The 17,538-nt window shown below is 34.0% G+C and overlaps 1 protein-coding gene across 1 annotated transcript; it reads left to right on the forward strand.

Moving 5' to 3' along the window:
* Positions 1-1,676: 1,676 nt before the first annotated feature.
* LOC106071397 (peptidyl-prolyl cis-trans isomerase FKBP8-like) lies at positions 1,677-14,194 on the forward strand. Its single transcript, XM_056034260.1, has 10 exons — positions 1,677-1,986; positions 2,970-3,566; positions 4,939-5,083; positions 5,340-5,427; positions 7,737-7,847; positions 8,053-8,127; positions 9,080-9,197; positions 9,313-9,402; positions 9,592-9,813; positions 12,382-14,194. The coding sequence occupies exons 2-10, from the start codon at positions 2,985-2,987 to the stop codon at positions 12,460-12,462; spliced, it is 1,512 nt and encodes a 503-aa protein (XP_055890235.1). The 5' UTR covers positions 1,677-1,986; positions 2,970-2,984; the 3' UTR covers positions 12,463-14,194.
* The last annotated feature ends 3,344 nt before the right edge of the window (positions 14,195-17,538 follow it).

Genomic DNA, 17,538 nt, shown 5'->3' on the forward strand with positions numbered 1-17,538 from the left:
ATACCACCATATCAGTCAAGTACAGTTTCTTTTCCGTGTTCGAGATACCAAAGAAAATAATTAATTACTATTATTATTATTAATTATTAGTAATTAATAATTAATTAGTGATAGTTAATTAAATTTTTTTAAAATTGATTCTTTTTTTTGTCAGATAAAAGAAATAATTGTGCGAAATTTCAGCCTGATTCAAGATTGGGTATTGGAGAAAAAACGTGTACAAACTTTTTATGAGACAGACAGACAAAATGAGTTATATATTTTTTTGTAAAAAAAAACGAACTAAAAACAGAAAAAACAAGGTTACAAAAGACAGTTTGTGTGGAAACACAAACTCAAAATTGGCCCCCGAAGTGGTCCACCCAGGCAGGCTTCAATATTTTCAGAAAGAACATCCGAATGAAATTATATCAAAGACAAATGAGAGATAAGAATGGAGAAAGAAGGTTAACAGATCTTGTGTAGTGCCCCAACGGTCCCGCAGATCAAAGGATAGGTGTAAGTGAATGTAAAGTTAGATGTGAACCTGGCCTAACTAGTTCCCCTTTTAGACCTTGTGGTCTATAGGGCAGATGATGTAAAGTTCATCTGTTTTTGTGGCCTACGGTTAGCGAGGGTGTCATGTAGCCAGCACAACGACCAACCGCCTATACTTTTCCCCAACTAATGTCAGGTACCCATTAGAGCTGAGTGGACTCAGAGGCGCCCAAAGATTCCAAAGTTGAAAATCCCAGTCTTCACCAGGATTCGAACCCGGGACCCCCGGTTCGGAAGCCAACCGCTTTACCCCTCAGCCACCGCGCCTCCCCTGGCCTAACTGATGTCTTATGATGTCTTATAATTGATTTAATTGTTTTGAAAAGGCTCAATCTCTTATTCGAAACCTTTTAAAAAAAAAAAAAAAAAAAAACAAAAAAACGCAATAATAAAAATGTTAAGAAAAAATGTAGATCACTATTTATTTTAAATTAGGTCTAACTTATTATGCATACTAATTAGTTTTTTCTCTTTAAAAAACTGCTTGCATAACTGATTTTAAAAATTAGATTTTTGGCTTTCAGAAAAAAAAAAAGTAGCCCTTGCATCAGAACTTTGAATGGTCTAAAATATTGTGATGTCGGATTTTCAATATCTTTTCTAGTTTACGAGATCTAAACGGGACGGACGGACAGACATTCGCACAAAACTAATAGCGTCTTTTCCCCTTTCGGGGGCCGCTAAAAAATGAGGGGGGGGGGATACGGCCAAAGTATTATATCAGTATTTGCAGGTTGTAATTAGAAAAAATAAGGCTTAGGCCAAACATATCAAAAAGCCTGTCAAATATTTCCAAACAAGAACTGAAAAGCATAACTGTCAGATAGTGTAAATAAGACTTAATTTAAAAAAAAAAAAAAAAAAAGGCTGGAAGGGGGTGGAGAAAAATGATACTTGAATTTACGGGCCGGTCCAATCAAGAAAAAAAGGGAGGGGTGTCCATGGCAAAATAAACAATATATAGCCTGGAAACTAATAAACGGGAGTAGCCGGTGGGAAAGGTAATGCTAGTCAACATATAGAACTAGATTACATCTACTGACTTTATCTAGGTCTACCACTATTCTATTGCAACTGCGTACCAATAGACATCTCCTTGCTAGAAAGTTCTGAGAATTATGCCCCTTATAGAAAACGATAGATCCATTAAATCTATAGATCTAGTCATATTAAGTCTTTAAGATATTCAGGCAGAGAAGACATAGATCTAGAATAGCTACTCTGGTCCTAAGTTTACCAAGATCTAGATTTATATATGAATATTAAACTGGGTATTAAACTGTTTAGATCTAGATATGATGTAGGTTATAGATCTAGATTCTGATCTAGACCTCTAGATCTACTTTTACTTTATTTTTGTAGTAGAAGAAGTAGTAACCCCAAAGTTTGGCCCAAAGCCGCCACGCAAAGGACAAAGGACTTGAAAGGATAGACACGCAGTTAACCCAGGTTTTAGATTTAATTAATTAATTAAATAAAAAATTAATAATAATTAGATCTATCTCTAGCTAGATCTAGATCTTTAATATTATAATAATTAAATTAACAGACACTGAATTTACTTCGACAGTCTGACACTGGCGACAGATTCCGACAGATAAAGATAAATCAACTCTTTTACTCTAGACTGAGTAAGAGTAGTAAGACTCTCTACATGATAAGTATAGAGTATTAGAGAATAGAGACAGAGTAGTATCTAGATTAGTATAAAAAGTATAGACAGTATGTACTGTATTCAGTTACTGTATTAGTCATAATTAGTGTATAGTAATTACTATAGTGACAGTATAGTGACTATAGTCTAATATTATAATAAGTATCATAGTCAGTATAGAATAGACGTATAGAGACAATAGTAATAGAGTCTAGATCTAGAACTATATATTTATTATGTTTATAGATCTAGACTAGAATTCAATCTAGATTGTAGATCTAGAGTTAGAGACAATTTAGACTTAAGTCTTAATTAGATCTCTCACTGCTGAGTCTCATCATCATGGACTCACTCAACTCACTGCCGCTCAGTGTCAATCAATGTCAGTACAGTACTGTAATCTTATATAATACAGACGTTACCTCAAAAAAGAAGATGATTACGTCATACGCGTCATGCATTTAGTCATACATATTAACCAATGTAACATACTGTCTAGTAACTCAATAACTGTACTTTATTATTATGATCTACATCACATGGACTAATGTGGAGATATGTATTAAGACTTAAACTTAATTATAGATCTAATATCTAGATTTATGTAGATTACTGTAAATTTATTATTATTATTATAATTATATAATTATTATCATGTAATTTTATAGAACTTGCTAGAATTTTAGATTTAGCTTTTAGGTAGATTGATAAAATGGAAATTAATTTATACTTATATATTTATTTAATGTAGATGTTAAATATTAACATTTTGTTTCAGTATTGAATACAAACAATGGAAACTCTTACAAATGTAAGCTTGTCTGAGACAACACAGAAAGCAAAAGAAACATCAGTGCAGGAATTTAACATTTCAAAGGATATTTTTGAAACTGACATTATAAATGATGAGTCAAATGTTTTAGGAGAAAAGCAGAAAATTGTTGAATCAGTTCACTTTTCAGACATTGAAGACTTGTCAAAAGAACATTTAAAAGACACACCAGAAAGCCCTACTGTCGAGGATGCAAACACTGTCATAAGCTCAGATACATCACCAAAAGAACTTAAAAACAAAACTGATGAGGATTCTAATGAAGATAGTGATAGCATGCCTGATTTGATCTGGCCAGAAAAGAAATCCAAGGTACCCACTGACCTGAGATCAACATTGTCGTCATCCACATCCCAAGACACAGGCTTTGGTTCAGAGGATGTGGGTGACACAAGTCCTGATGAGATACCCAGCAAAACAGACTCATTAACTAGTGGCAGCCAAGATGCAGTGGACAGCAAACTCACAACACAGACAGAAGACTCTGAAGCTGAGGATTCCAGTGTTATGGATATCTTAGGCAATGGTTTATTAATTAAAAAGGTATATATATATATATATTATATATTTTTATTTATTAAAAAGATCAATACTTGTATATATAAAATTATTTTGTATCCTTCTACTTTAATGTTGCTATATAATGCATCATGTTAACTGGAGCAGCAGAATACTTATCAAAAACACTTGAAGTCTTATTTTTTAGGTTGGATAATACATTTGTAATAGGAAAAAAAAAACAACAGATTTAAGTTTATTTAACAATTTCTTTAAACATGGTATGACATTGGTAAGTTGAATTCTAATATCTGATGTGGTGTTGAGCCTGTTTCAATACTTCAACTTTATTGCAATGTAATAAACAAAAAAACATCTTTACACAAATATTACAAAAAGATTGATTTCAAGCCTTTTTTGGGTGTCCTTAAAGCCTGTTTCTGCACTTTGACTTTATTGCTATGTAATAAACAAAAAAAACAACAACAAATTTTCACTTATAGGTTGTAAAATGAGTAAAGCAGTCATCATCATCATCACCAAACTCCATTTGAGCTAGGGCTTGAGAGGTTCAAATTCTCTCTTGCAAAAGCCCCTGACAGAAACCCTGCTGTTTTGCATAGTGCATGTATGTCACCATACAGGGCAAGAATAATAGCTTGCTCAGTCTTGGGCAGCCTCCACCACATGGAAGTGCTCTCAGGGCACCTCTTGTGCCTTCAGACTTAGTGGGCTTTTTGGGACTTGTCCCAACACTCAAACCACTTTTCCATTTCTGTTTTTGGGATTGTTGCCAAAGCATGATGGAAACTCACAGCCTCCATGGTAGGTGGTGTTAGCCCTCTTTGGGGAGTCAATTATTACTGGGGTGCCATAGCGTTGGTTTATATAATAAATAGGACAGTTGTATATATATATCTATTTGTTTTTAAAGAGTCCTACACTTTTTTTATGACTTCATTTCATTTAGAGATAATCAAAATGCTTCAGATTGGTCTATTTTATGATAACCAAAGCCAGGAATTAGCATATAGTTTTTGTTATTTTATTACTTAAGAAGATGTTATCAGTAAAGTTTTTAAGGTCAGTCTTTAGGTGTCATTACAAGATATAGTGCTATTAGTCATTATGTGTGATATAAACCAGTGCTAGTGGCCAGTCACTGGATGTTTTATCACCATTTATTTAGTCTTCCTTTATTTATCAAACTTTTTAAACTCTGGGATTTGTGAGTTTAAAAGATTAGTCACGTAATGATGTTCAAATGAAATAGAATTCCTCAAAATTTTCAAACTTCAGTCTATGTAACTAGTGATTATATTGAACTTTTTAAAAGCCAGTACCTATGTTTCTAAACACACACAGTTAAATTAATAGTACTTGTTATTATTGAATATCTTTTTGAACATCTGTACAGATCCTTACAGCGGGCTATGGTATTGACACAAGGCCAACAAATGGTGACATTGTCACATTGAAAGTTGAAGGCAGACGGGAAGATGGAAAACTTGTTGACAATGAAGAGATCACTTTTTATCTTAATGATGGGGATGTTATATTAGGTAACTTTTGAACTGATCCAGGAAAACAATGCAATAAGTTTCTTTGTTTTTCCTGTTATGTACTTCTTAAAGCTTTTATATCCTTTGGACAAACTAGTGTCCCAAGTAGAAGGAAGGTAAATGTAAATATAAGAAAGAGTTTCTTTTGATTGTGGTGTCTCCATTAACCTTTATATTTTAAAACAAAGGTAGGTAACTTCATTTTAAAATAACTATATCCTCAGTTGAAATAAATGTTTCCCACTTTTTTTTACAGCTTTTGATTTAGCAGCAGCACTTATGGAACAAGGTGAAAAATGTGAGTTAAGGACTGATGCTAAATATGCTTATGGTAGTTTGGGAAGGTAAGACATTTCTGTTCTCACTAGACACAGCTTATTAATCCATTTATCCAATTTTTTTAAAAAGTAATTTCGTAAAACAAGAATAGATTATTTCCATCTCATATGTATATATATTATATATATAGTTTGTCCATCATGGTTTGATGATGACCCTTTTGTCATCCAGGGGGCTGAGGGCTTTGCACTGGGGTTTTGTGCCTCCTCATGTGGCTGATGAGACCTATGTGAGCCTAGAATAATCGGCTGCACACTGGGCAGGTTATTCCAGCTGGAGCTAGTGTCATTGGCCTTGCTTTTCTTCTCTGGTGTTTTTCTTCAGCCAGCGTTGTTCTCTTTTCCTCATAACCTGTGCGCCAGTTTTCACAGTGCGACGCCATGATTCTCTGTCATATGCCTCTGTCTCCCAGGTGGATGGGTCTATGCTGAACGCTTTCAGAGAAGCTTTGAGGGTGTCCCTGAAGTGTTTTCTTTGACCGCCTTGCAAGCGCTTTCCTTCCCTTAATTGGTCATATAGGAATCGTTTAGGGATGCGCAGTCTTCCATTCTGCAGACATGTCCTGCCCATCGCAGATTGGACTGCATCAGGATTGTGTGGATGCTCTTCGAAGGACTTCAGTATCTGGTATTTTTTCTTGCCATTTGACATTCAGTATTTTTCTTTGACATATGTGTGGGAAGCATGGTCGAGAGGCTAAGTGCGCTTGAACTTAGCTTGGCTTGGCTACCTAGAAGGGGGCTCGAGGTTCGACACCCGACTCGGGCAGAGTTGTGTTTACTGAGCCCCTAAAGGCAGCACGGAAAACCAACTCCTAAATACCCCCTCTCTCTCTCCCCCCCCCCCCCCCCCCCACACACACACTGGTCCATAAATGAGATTGGACCAAAGAGCATGCTATAAGCATGAAAGTAGCGCTATTTAAATGGTATAAATATATATGTGTTCAGTTTCTTTGCATGTTTTCTGTACACTCTCCACGTTTCTGAGGCATAGAGCAATGTAGGGAGGATGACAGCTTGATAGATCCTTAGCTTTGTATTTGTGATGATATCTTGTCTGTTCCAGACATTTTTAGACAGTCTGCCATAGGATGCACTGGCCTTGGCAATGCACAGGTCGATTTCATTATTGATCTTTCTGTTTCTGGAGAGTGCTGCCAAGATATGTGAATCTGTCCACTGCATTTATATCATGTCCATTTATGTTGATGCTTGGATCCGAGTAGGCTTTCCCTGGAGCAGGCAAATATAAGACTTTAGTCTTTTTTGTGTTAATGGTAAGGCCAAAGTCTGAGCATGCTCTTGAGAAGTCACTGACGATGCTCTGCAGATCATTTTCAGAGCAGGCATCTGCAAATAGCAAGTCCCTGATTACTGCTGATTTTATTTTTGACTTTGCTTTGAGCCGCCTCGGGTTGAATAGGCCACTATCAAATCTTTATGATATATTTATCCCGTTGTTTTCTCCATTTGTGAATGCATCTGTCAGCATAGCGGAGAACATGATACTGAACAGTGTAGGTGCTAGAGCACAGCCTTGTTTTACCCTGTTTGATACTTTGAAGTGCTCTGAAGGTTCTCCACTTTCCTGGACACAAGCCTTCATGCCATCATGAAATAGTCTCACCATGGATATGAATTTCTGTGGACATCCATACTTTGACATAATCTTCCAGATAGATATTCAACATAACATCATAGACTTGATTATTTCACTCAATTAAAGTACTTAGAGCTCTGTTAATTTTCTAAAATATAGCCTCAGTGTTGAATGTTTTAAGCACAAATTGAAATATTGAAAACACCATATTTTTATTTCAATTATTATAAATATATCAAGTTTGTGTGTTATCTTACATAGAATAATCATATCTAATTTGTGCAGTGACATTTCTTGGGTCCACAAGTCATTGTCTTCTCACTTTTTTTTCCTTGTGGATGTTGCACTACCAAATTTAGGACCAAATATTTTAGCCTAATCATCAGTTTATTTACTGTCAGTTTATACAGTGCTGCTTAGTTGAATTGGATAGAAAACTGCAACACTGTTATGTGATCTATGTCATTATTACCTATTGTTGGCACCATTCTTTCTCTATATTGACTTTATTCATACACTCAGCCAGGTCTTGACACTGATATTTGTGGATATTTGTTGATACTTTTATTTATTTTTGACAGATGCATCAATTACACAGTTAGTTATGGAAAGTGTTACACATTTTTCTTAAACTTAATGTTGAATTTTGTTTTACAAAAATAAAATTAAATATTGTTTTTATATTTCAATATAAATCTTTGATTTCTTTCAGAGAGCCAGACATTCCAAAAGATTCCAAACTCATTTACATTTTAGAGCTGCTTCATGTTCAACAGGCCCCTGAGCTATCTTCCTTAAGTTTTGAAGAAAGATTGAAAATAGGGTAATTCTATTAAAATTTTAACATTGCAAACATGGAGTTTAAAAAAAATCCTTTCTACTTTATTTGATGACACATCCAATAACCATCTATGGTTACATATACAGTTGTTTAAAGTTTAGCAGAGGGGACATTATTTATCAAATATATGTTTATTAAAAGAGATATTAAATTAAATTAAAAATTTAAAACTTTTTTAAAAATGTAGTGAATCAAAGCGAGAAAGAGGCAATTACTTATTTGGAAGATCAGACTACACAGGCGCAATCAACTCTTACAACAAGTATGTATGAATTTGAACTCCTTAGGATGTGTTTTGTGGGTTAGAATTAAGTGCCAATATTAGAAATATAATTCAAATATAAAGGAAGGAAAGGTTGAAATATGTTAGATTGGTTCAGTGGTTACAACTTTCATAAATGAACTTCAATAATAAATTCTACTTTCTTACGAAAGGAAAGTTGAAATAACTCTGAACCTTAAGACCTTAATATGTCTATATGATGAAGAGCATAATAAAAAGTAATTTCTTGCAGTCCTTCACATTAGCATCCAAAATTGTTATGAAGCTCAAGACAAATTGTTGGTTGACAAGAAATTTTCTGACACATTTCCAGAGGATGAAATAATTCTTCCAGTGTATTACATGCTTATGACCATACATTCTTCAAGAGAACCTTCATTTAGAGAGCTATATATTTAAGTATAAATGCAAGAACTACATTTATCAATAAAAGACATGGCCATTTAGCCTTAGTGAGTCAGACAGATTAGCTTTAATAAATTGATTGAAGCAAATTTCTTAAATTACCTGAGCTCTTAATACAGCTCTTATATAAGATCTATAGACATTATACTACATTAATATTTTTTCAGTATTGATCTATTGCTCCATACAATTTCAATAATTTCACTATAACATAAATAATTTCACTGTAAAATATTCTAAAAATTTCTTCAAATTTTGTTTTAAAAATGTTGTTATATGAAAATACAAAAAAGAAAATATTATCCTTTAAAAATATTACATGTCTTTAGTTGTAAAAAAATTGTAAGTGTATGAATATTATAAGCATCAAATATAAATCGTTGCTTCCATAATTATCTTCATACTTTTATTCTGTCCTTAAACAATGTTTTTGAAACTTTATATTTTGCTTGTCTGAATCCATGTGGAAAAAAAAACAACTTTGTGTGAATTACTTGTAGAAACTAAACTTCATTTTTTCTGTTAGAGCTGTTAAAGTTTTGGTTGATCCTGAGCTTAATGCTGGATTGGATAAAACCTCCCATTCTATATTAGTGGAGTCTTCAGTCAAATGTTACAATAATATGGCAGCATGTCAGTTGAAGGTATGTTTGGTGAACACAATATTTGACTTCTTTTATTTTTTTCAAGTGTGTAACAGTTTATATGATTATGTACTTACTGATTTTACCATTTATTTGAATAACACATATTTCCTAGATTGATGCTTTTGATGCTGTTATAAGGTCTTGTGAAAAAGTCCTGGCTAGTGAAACCAACAATGTGAAAGCTCTATATAGAATAGGGAAGGTATGTAAAATGAGATCTAAGACGCCTTTGTTTTGAGTTGAAATATTTGGAACATATTTTATTTATCTATTAATTTAGAATAACTAGTTAAGCTTTTGCCAAAGCAATGACAATAATATTGATACCGTTAAAAATTATCTTGCTCCATCCATAAATAAATAAAAAATATTAACCTAACTACTATTTCAGGCTTATGGTGCCAAGGGTGAAATTGAACAAGCAATAACCTTTATGCGCCGTGCAATCAAGTTAGACCCTGAGTCTAAAATGTTGAATCAAGAAATGCTAAACTTGACAAGACGTAAACTAAAAGAAACCAAAACAGAGAAAGAACTGTATCAAAAAATGCTTGGGGTGAAACCAACACAAAATCAACCATCTGATAAAAAAAAGACTCGAAACTCCAAAACTGTAAGTAGCTTAATAATTAAAGATGACACTGGTAAACCACAGCTGTAATTAAATTAAAAGTTGATTTGGAATAAGAGCATTATCCAACATTAAAATGTCATTTTACTTTACAGAAATCCTAATGACCAGTGTGGTTCTTCCATGTGGTCTGCAGTTATTTAGAAGTTCAAACAAAAGATATATTGAAGGGCAGCTAACTGTTTCATTTGTGCCATGTTTAGTTTCAAAATTTAGAGGAAATAATAGATCTACAATTGTATTTTTCTCTTTAGCAGTTTGATTTGTCTATTGTCAATGCTATTTTTTTTTCATTACTACTGCTCCATGTTACTATGCAATCAACTTTTGAATCGCCAAAGCCAGTGCATCACTGTGTGGAACAGACAAGGTATTATCTCAGGTAAAAAGCTAGGAGTTTATCAGGCTGTTGATCCTCCTAACATTGCTTTATGCCCCAGAAACATGGATGGTATTCATAAGACGTGCAAAAAACTGAACTACTTCCAAATAATCTGCCTCAGAAAAGTACTGAATGTTAGATGACATGACAAAATACCAGACAGGCCTGCAAAAAATCCAGACAATCCTGATGCAGTGTCAATTGTGATGGGCATGCCACATCTGCTAAATGGAAGACTCCTGTAACCCTAAAAGACCCCATTATGGTCAGCTAATGGAAGGTAAACGAGCATAAATTGGACAAAGAAAACATTACAGGGACAACCTCAAAGCATCTCTGAAAGCCTTCAACATTGACCGTGCTACCTGGGATACGAAAGCACATAATGATCAAGCATTGCGGCGCTGCGTTGTGAAAACTGGCACAAAAATTGCAGATTTCAAGAAAACAGCCTTGATTGAAGAAAAGCCTCAGAGAAGAAAATTGCAGAGGTCAAGAAAACAGCCTTGATTGAAGAAAAGCCTCAGAGAAGAAAATTGCAGAGGTCAAGAAAACAGCCTTGATTGAAGAAAAGCCTCAGAGAAGAAAATTGCAGATTTCAAGAAAACAGCCTTGATTGAAGAAAAGCCTCAGAGAAGAAAATTGCAGAGGTCAAGAAAAAAGCCTTGATTGAAGAAAAGCCCCAGAGAAGAAAATTGCAGAGGTCAAGAAAACAGCCTTGATTGAAGAAAAGCCTCAGAGAAGAAAATTGCAGATTTCAAGAAAACAGCCTTGATAGAAGAAAAAACCCAGAGAAGAAAATTGCAGAGGTCAAGAAAAAGCCTTGATTGAAGAAAAGCCTCAGAGAAGAAAATTGCAGAGGTCAAGAAAAAGCCTTGATTGAAGAAAAGCCTCAGAGAAGAAAATTGCAGAGGTCAAGAAAACAGCCTTGATTGAAGAAAAGCCTCAGAGAAGAAAATCAAAGCAACAGACACAAGCTTCAGCTTGAATAACCTGCCCAGTGTGCAGCTAGATATTCCAGGCTCACATAGGCTGCACCAGCCACATGAGGAGGCATAAAACCACAGTGAAAGTGGTCATCATCAGGCCTTGATGGGCAAACTACACTATGTTGCTAGATTCTTCAAACGCTACTTTAAATTTAGCATTTTAAGCCCAGCATTTTGGGGAGGTTATTTTGTCTAATGCTCTTGGGTTATGTTATAGCAGGCAGACTAAATACAGAAACATAATAACAATAAATAGAAATAAAAAAATAATCCATTTGAACTGGATCAAGAAATAGCAAGTAAGAAATGAACCAGAAAAGCTCTTAATATTCTTGCATTTAGAAACTCTGTTGAGTGATCTGTGAGCCAAACTGCAGCAAAACAAACTGAGTTATATAAAATGGTGATATTTGTTCAAAACACATAACTGATTATTTTGATTAGCTTCTATTGAAATGACTCATATAAGATCAGACTTGAAAATAAACAGAAACAAATTTATTTCTACTCTAAAAATCAATGAAAGATTGCAAAGACACTAAAGATGTAAGATAGTTCATTCAAAACTTTCAACAAATGACCCTGGCTTTATTAGCGATGTGGCTTGAGTTGTTTAGGAACACACTCATCAATTTAGAATTAATGACTTTATCCTTCATTGACATAGATCTAGATATTAAAACTGCAAATCAAATCAAGATGTTATTTTAAAAAATCAACCATTACAATATTGCAGGCCAGAATTTTTGTAATAAAAATTTAATTTTATAGTATTAACTCTTTCTCTCCTAATTGACGATACCATCGTTGATTTAGACCTCATTAAATTAAATTAATGATCAATTTTTTGAACCTGACTTTGAATTATTTAAAAAGAGCATGCATTCCCATTTAATTGTATACCAAATACAACATTTTCTGATAACAAACAACAAAGCTATTGAAGCCCAATCATAACAGGGTAGTGAAATAGTAATGAGCCAAATGAAGAATTCCTTCAAAACGTGGAAAAATAATTATGAAGAGAAAGAGTTAAGGAGTTGTAAGTCATGATTTTACAAGTTATAATACTTACTTTAAATGCACAACTATCAGTAAATCTACAGACCACAAAGTCTGAAAGGGGAACTATACTTTACTTTACTATATCAGTAAATCTTTTTTTGTGTGTTTCCACAGTTTATTAAATGGACTGTTGCTGCTGGTGTGGTAGCTGCTGCTCTAGTGTCTGTTGGTGTAGCTTTCTTCAGAACATCTTGAAAGTGCAGATCCAGGTACTCCTCAAAGGATTGGTGAACAAACAAACTTGAAGTCTCTTCTAAAGGCAAACTATCAATGTGACTAAATTAAGTACAGCTTCTTTATATCACCTGACAGCTTATTTTAAATAATTATTTTTAATTTATAATTTCAAATAAATTTTGTTTACATTTTTAAAAATCTTATTTAATATAAAGTTTTCATGTTATTGTTTCAAGATAAGGTTGATCATTAACAAACTATATGCTCTTGTTTCAAGATAAGGTTGATCATGAATAAGCTACAATGTACTAATCAGATGACATTTTGTATTAGAATTTTTTAACATGAGCGTAATGAAATTTTTTTTTTGTTTTAGTGTACTACACTTGTTAATATTGTTTCATTGCTTTATTCTTTTCAATTTTTTGTTTTTTTTTACCTTAATAATGTGAATTTTCTACCCACTTAATTTGCAAATGAACAATGTCTTTCATATTGTGTTCATATTTGGGTGACTTTAGTTTCCACACAATCAAAGAGGGAAATAATAGTTGGCTTTAATAATTTAGTGATCACTTTGGTTTTGTGAAACACTGTAAGGCATCCAGCCTGTGCTAGGTATTTTTATTGTTGAAATATGGATTGGGCGGACCAAAACCACTCTTTTGGCTAAAGGTTGACTAAGTGGAAGCCCTTGTAAAGGACAGGCACAGAAGTTAAATAGACTTCTGGCGGACAACAGCTTTGTCTGCATCAGGGGTGTAAAGATATGCAGGTCACAGCTGTGCTTGTGTAGCCATTGGAAATACTGCAGTCATCCTTAATCTTTGGAATCAAAGACATTGCCACTAATCACTTTGGACATTTTACTCTGATAAACATTGAAATGTTACATACATGGAACTTTATCATAAGTGTTGGTCATATTTAGTTATGATTAGATAAAGGGATAAAATTAAAACAACTAATAATCTGTCATTGATGAGACATTATCTAATTGGCTTGACTTTGACTCAATCCTTTTGACTACCATTGGAGCAAAGGGCAGCAACAGTACTACTTCATCTGACAAATCCCCTCATAATTTGTAGGCTTGGCCAATAGCTTTGTTCATTGTATCATGGGATACAAAGAAATGGACTGCATGAAGAAAACCCAAGACTAATAAACACAACTCTATTTATTTTGTTAACAATTAAATATACCAGTGGTGAACACACTTTTTTTTTTGGCTATTCCTACAGAATCATGGGAGAATGTAATACAGATTGTAGATTGTAGTCATGGAATCGAGATGAATGATTGGTGAAAACACATTTTTTTTTGTTATAACCATTTCTAAGTCATGATGTCATGACCATAGTTTATAATTTCATTGTTCAGGCTTGTTCCAAATGATTCAATGATGTTCTAATCACCTTCAGGCAAGATACTAGCACCTATTCTGTTGGACAGAATGTATTGCAGAAATGTCTGAATGGGATGTTCTTTGTGTGTGTGAACAGTTTAAATTCTTCTAGAAACTAGTATTCAATAGTTCCTATGAGTTAGACACTTGTTTGATATGCTTTTCAATGATTCCAGTTGATCAAGAGGTGTTTGATTGATGTTTCTTTTTGTTGTGGCAGGTTCAGTTTGAGGTCACTTACGATAACAACAATTGATTTCTTACCGATCGATTTGTTCCTATATATTTTCAACTATCTGAAAGTAATTTTTAAATAAAGAGAAATTATCCAAAAAAAAACAACAACAGTTTTTAGTATGTACAATGTGTTACTCTCTTCTCTCCCTTGTATAAATATGGCCTCCTTCAATCATAAACATTTTGTAACTACCGGTACCTGCTATAAATATCTCTAAAAGGACAAAGACTATTGGACAAACATGGATTTAAAGGCAATGAATGAGCTGCTACTGACAGCTAGCAGAGCGACAAACTTCCTTAAATGTGTTCCACCTATGTTACCTACCCATTAGAGAGAAGTAAACTTACCTGCGTCCTAAAAATCCCAGATCCCCCCCCCCCCCCTTTCCTTCAGAAGCCAAGCAGTTAGTACTTCAGCAGGATTGAAACGTATCTTTCAATTAGAAACTGAATGCTTAACCACTTCATCGCAGTACAACCGTATTATGTAACACCTAAAATGGAATTCAAAAAAGCAAACAACTCCCCCCACCCCACGGTCGATATGAGAGTTCCTGCATTTTGAGATGCAGAAATGATTTTACTGGCCTCTACAGCGCAGATGTCATCACCATTAAGGAACGGAAGGGTCAAGCCGCTAATGAAGCGTTAAAGACATTCAAGGCATATGTAATGTTACTGTCTACGTCTGCAATGGGATTGATCATCATAAGATCACATTTGTATAAAGAATAACGGCTTGAAAACGACTATTGTAGGTCTTTGGCAGAGATTCGACCGTTTCGATGTGGGGCAGCCCCAACTCCCCCCCCCCCCCCCCCGGGTAGATGCAGATGTATTAAAATGTTCTGTGAAAGTCAAGAGCTTTGAAACGTTCCTAGCATGTTCACTTTATACATTTGTAATACATCGAGCATAAAACCACTAGGCAAATACAATTTATTTTTTAGTTTACCTTTGAATAAAATGAATGCCTCCCCCCCCCCCCCCTCCATTGTTAGCACTTCGCGTCCCACAGGTTTAGAAACGCTGATATAGGTTTTGGTTTAAGACGTAGTTACATCTCTCGTTGTGTGGATGTGAAACAAACTCCTTGGTACGTTGTTCTGTTTCTTATCCCAACGCTGAATCGAGTTGACATGTCTTCAAACTAAACAAAGGATTGCTTGCGGCAGACAGAGAGGGAGAGTTTCATAGTTAACATTATACTACATAGAAGATGATAGGGCCTACATCTTAGTCTAGGAACACTAGGTGCTAACAAACACTGGGTGCTAACAAAACAAGTTAGAATTATGGTGTGCGCCAAACGCACAATTGTAACCAATTTCCGTCGGGATAATAATTTCATTGAAGTCTTTGGCAGTGCAAAGGCAGAAGTCGTTAAAAGGAAGAATAGGCAATTGTTCATTTAACTGAGTAATTTTCTAATGTAATTAACTTATAGTTGGTAAAAATAATCTGATTATTAATGTCCAGGGCATAACATGTTTGCGTAGATTATTCTCATATTGGTGCTAGTTTAGCTTTGACCAAAAAAGCAAGTATGTGGCCTCTTTAATGATAGGTCATTGAGAGGCTTTTCTATATAACAATAAGAAACTCTCTTGGAATGACAAAGGTATTGAAGCTGATACAAGAAGCCTACTTGGTGATAAGAAAAAAAAATACTATTCTATCTATTATTTTTTCCGCAATAATAATCACGTGACTGACTTGTGATACCCACAAGACCTTTTTTTGGGACTATATTAAGACGACATTCCCATACAGAACAAGGTTACAAAGACAGTTTGTGTGGAAACACAAACTCAAAATCGGATCCCGAAGTGGTCCACCTTGAGTCTTCACCAGGATTCGAACTCGGCACTTCCGGTTCCAAGTGCTTTACCCCTCAGCCACAGCATCTCCATATATTCATTTAGCGTACATTCTTATTTTTTAAAATAATAATTATTAACCTTATCCATACATTCAAAATAAATAAGATGTTAATGTAATAAAAGGAAACTACAACAGATTTATTCTTCAAACAAAATTAGATAAATTGGCAGCACGAAAAAAAAAAAAATTCTTGACCTACTTTAAGCTACCATGTGATTTGTGAACAAATGACAAGAAGACTTTCCCCTCGCAAATGCAAATCAATATCTCCATATTCATTTTTCATACAAACTAAACATAGATCTAGCTAGATCTAGACCTAGTTGTAGAACTAAATATAGATTCAAGATCTAAGACGAAAAAGTCTAGGTCTAGAACTAGATCTAAAAAAGATAAAAAATTTCTAAGTCTAGCTCACTAGCTAGATCTAGAATTAAATTGTTAGAACTAAGTCTATATCTAGATCTGAGTCTAGATCAATAACTAGAACTTGATATAGAATTTACTTTATCTAGACTAGAACTCGTCTGAATTTACACGATTAATCTTGAAATTACTAGACCTAGGCCAATGTTATGATCATGAATAGTAGGCCTTTTATTACCGGGTAATGGTGTACTATTTTATGCAGCATGCTGTTCGTATCCATTCATTTCTTAACGTGATACTATTGTTTACACAATAAATAAATCTGCACCCCTAAGCTGTCAGAAGATAAGTTATTGCCTTATTATTAATATTTTGTTCAAATAATCAGTACATTTATAATACATATATTATAAATATATCTATATTTGGGCTCTATTTAGTCTTATTTAGACTGTCAAGTGTAGGCCCCTATAATGAGGATATGTTAAAAGTGCGCGCTATAAAAGTAGTTTGTTATTTTTGAAACTTATAACTAAAACGAAGTTCGTATCAAAATTCTTTTTTAAAACAACATTTGAATCAGTATTCTATTCAATGAGTTAGTTAATAAATGGAAAATATATTTTATAATGATCCATTGACACTTTTACCATTTTGATCTTAGATGCAAGTTTTTTTTGTACCAATGCACGAATCTATGAATGAAGCTTGAGCTGTTAATGAAGAAGTCCATGACCTTTTTTAAAAAAGTTACCTCCCCTGAAATTTTTCATTGAAAAGTTGTGTAATTTTTTTTTTGAAAAATATGCTGCAATAATAATTTTAAAAATTAGATGGTTCACTTTCGGAAAAGAAAAAAAGTAGCCGTTGCATCAGAACTTTGAATGATCTAAAATATCATGATGTCCGATTTTCATTTTCTCTTCTAGTTTCTGAGATCTAAATGGGACGGACGGACAGACAGGCCACACAAAACTAATAGCGTCTTTTTCCCTTTCGGGGGTCAATAAAAATGCTTGTTAATCGTGTAAAAATCAGTCTTGTTTGTTATGTGTCCAATTTTCAAGCACTGGTTCAATATCTTTTTGTAATGGGCTTACAAATATCACCATAAGAACTTTTTTTTTTGGGTGGGGGAGGAGACGATTTTCTATATTTAAGAAAAATGTAGATATATCATCAGAAATAATGTG

This window comes from Biomphalaria glabrata, chromosome 1, assembly GCF_947242115.1.
Source record: "Biomphalaria glabrata chromosome 1, xgBioGlab47.1, whole genome shotgun sequence".
Taxonomy (NCBI): Eukaryota; Metazoa; Mollusca; class Gastropoda; family Planorbidae; genus Biomphalaria; species Biomphalaria glabrata.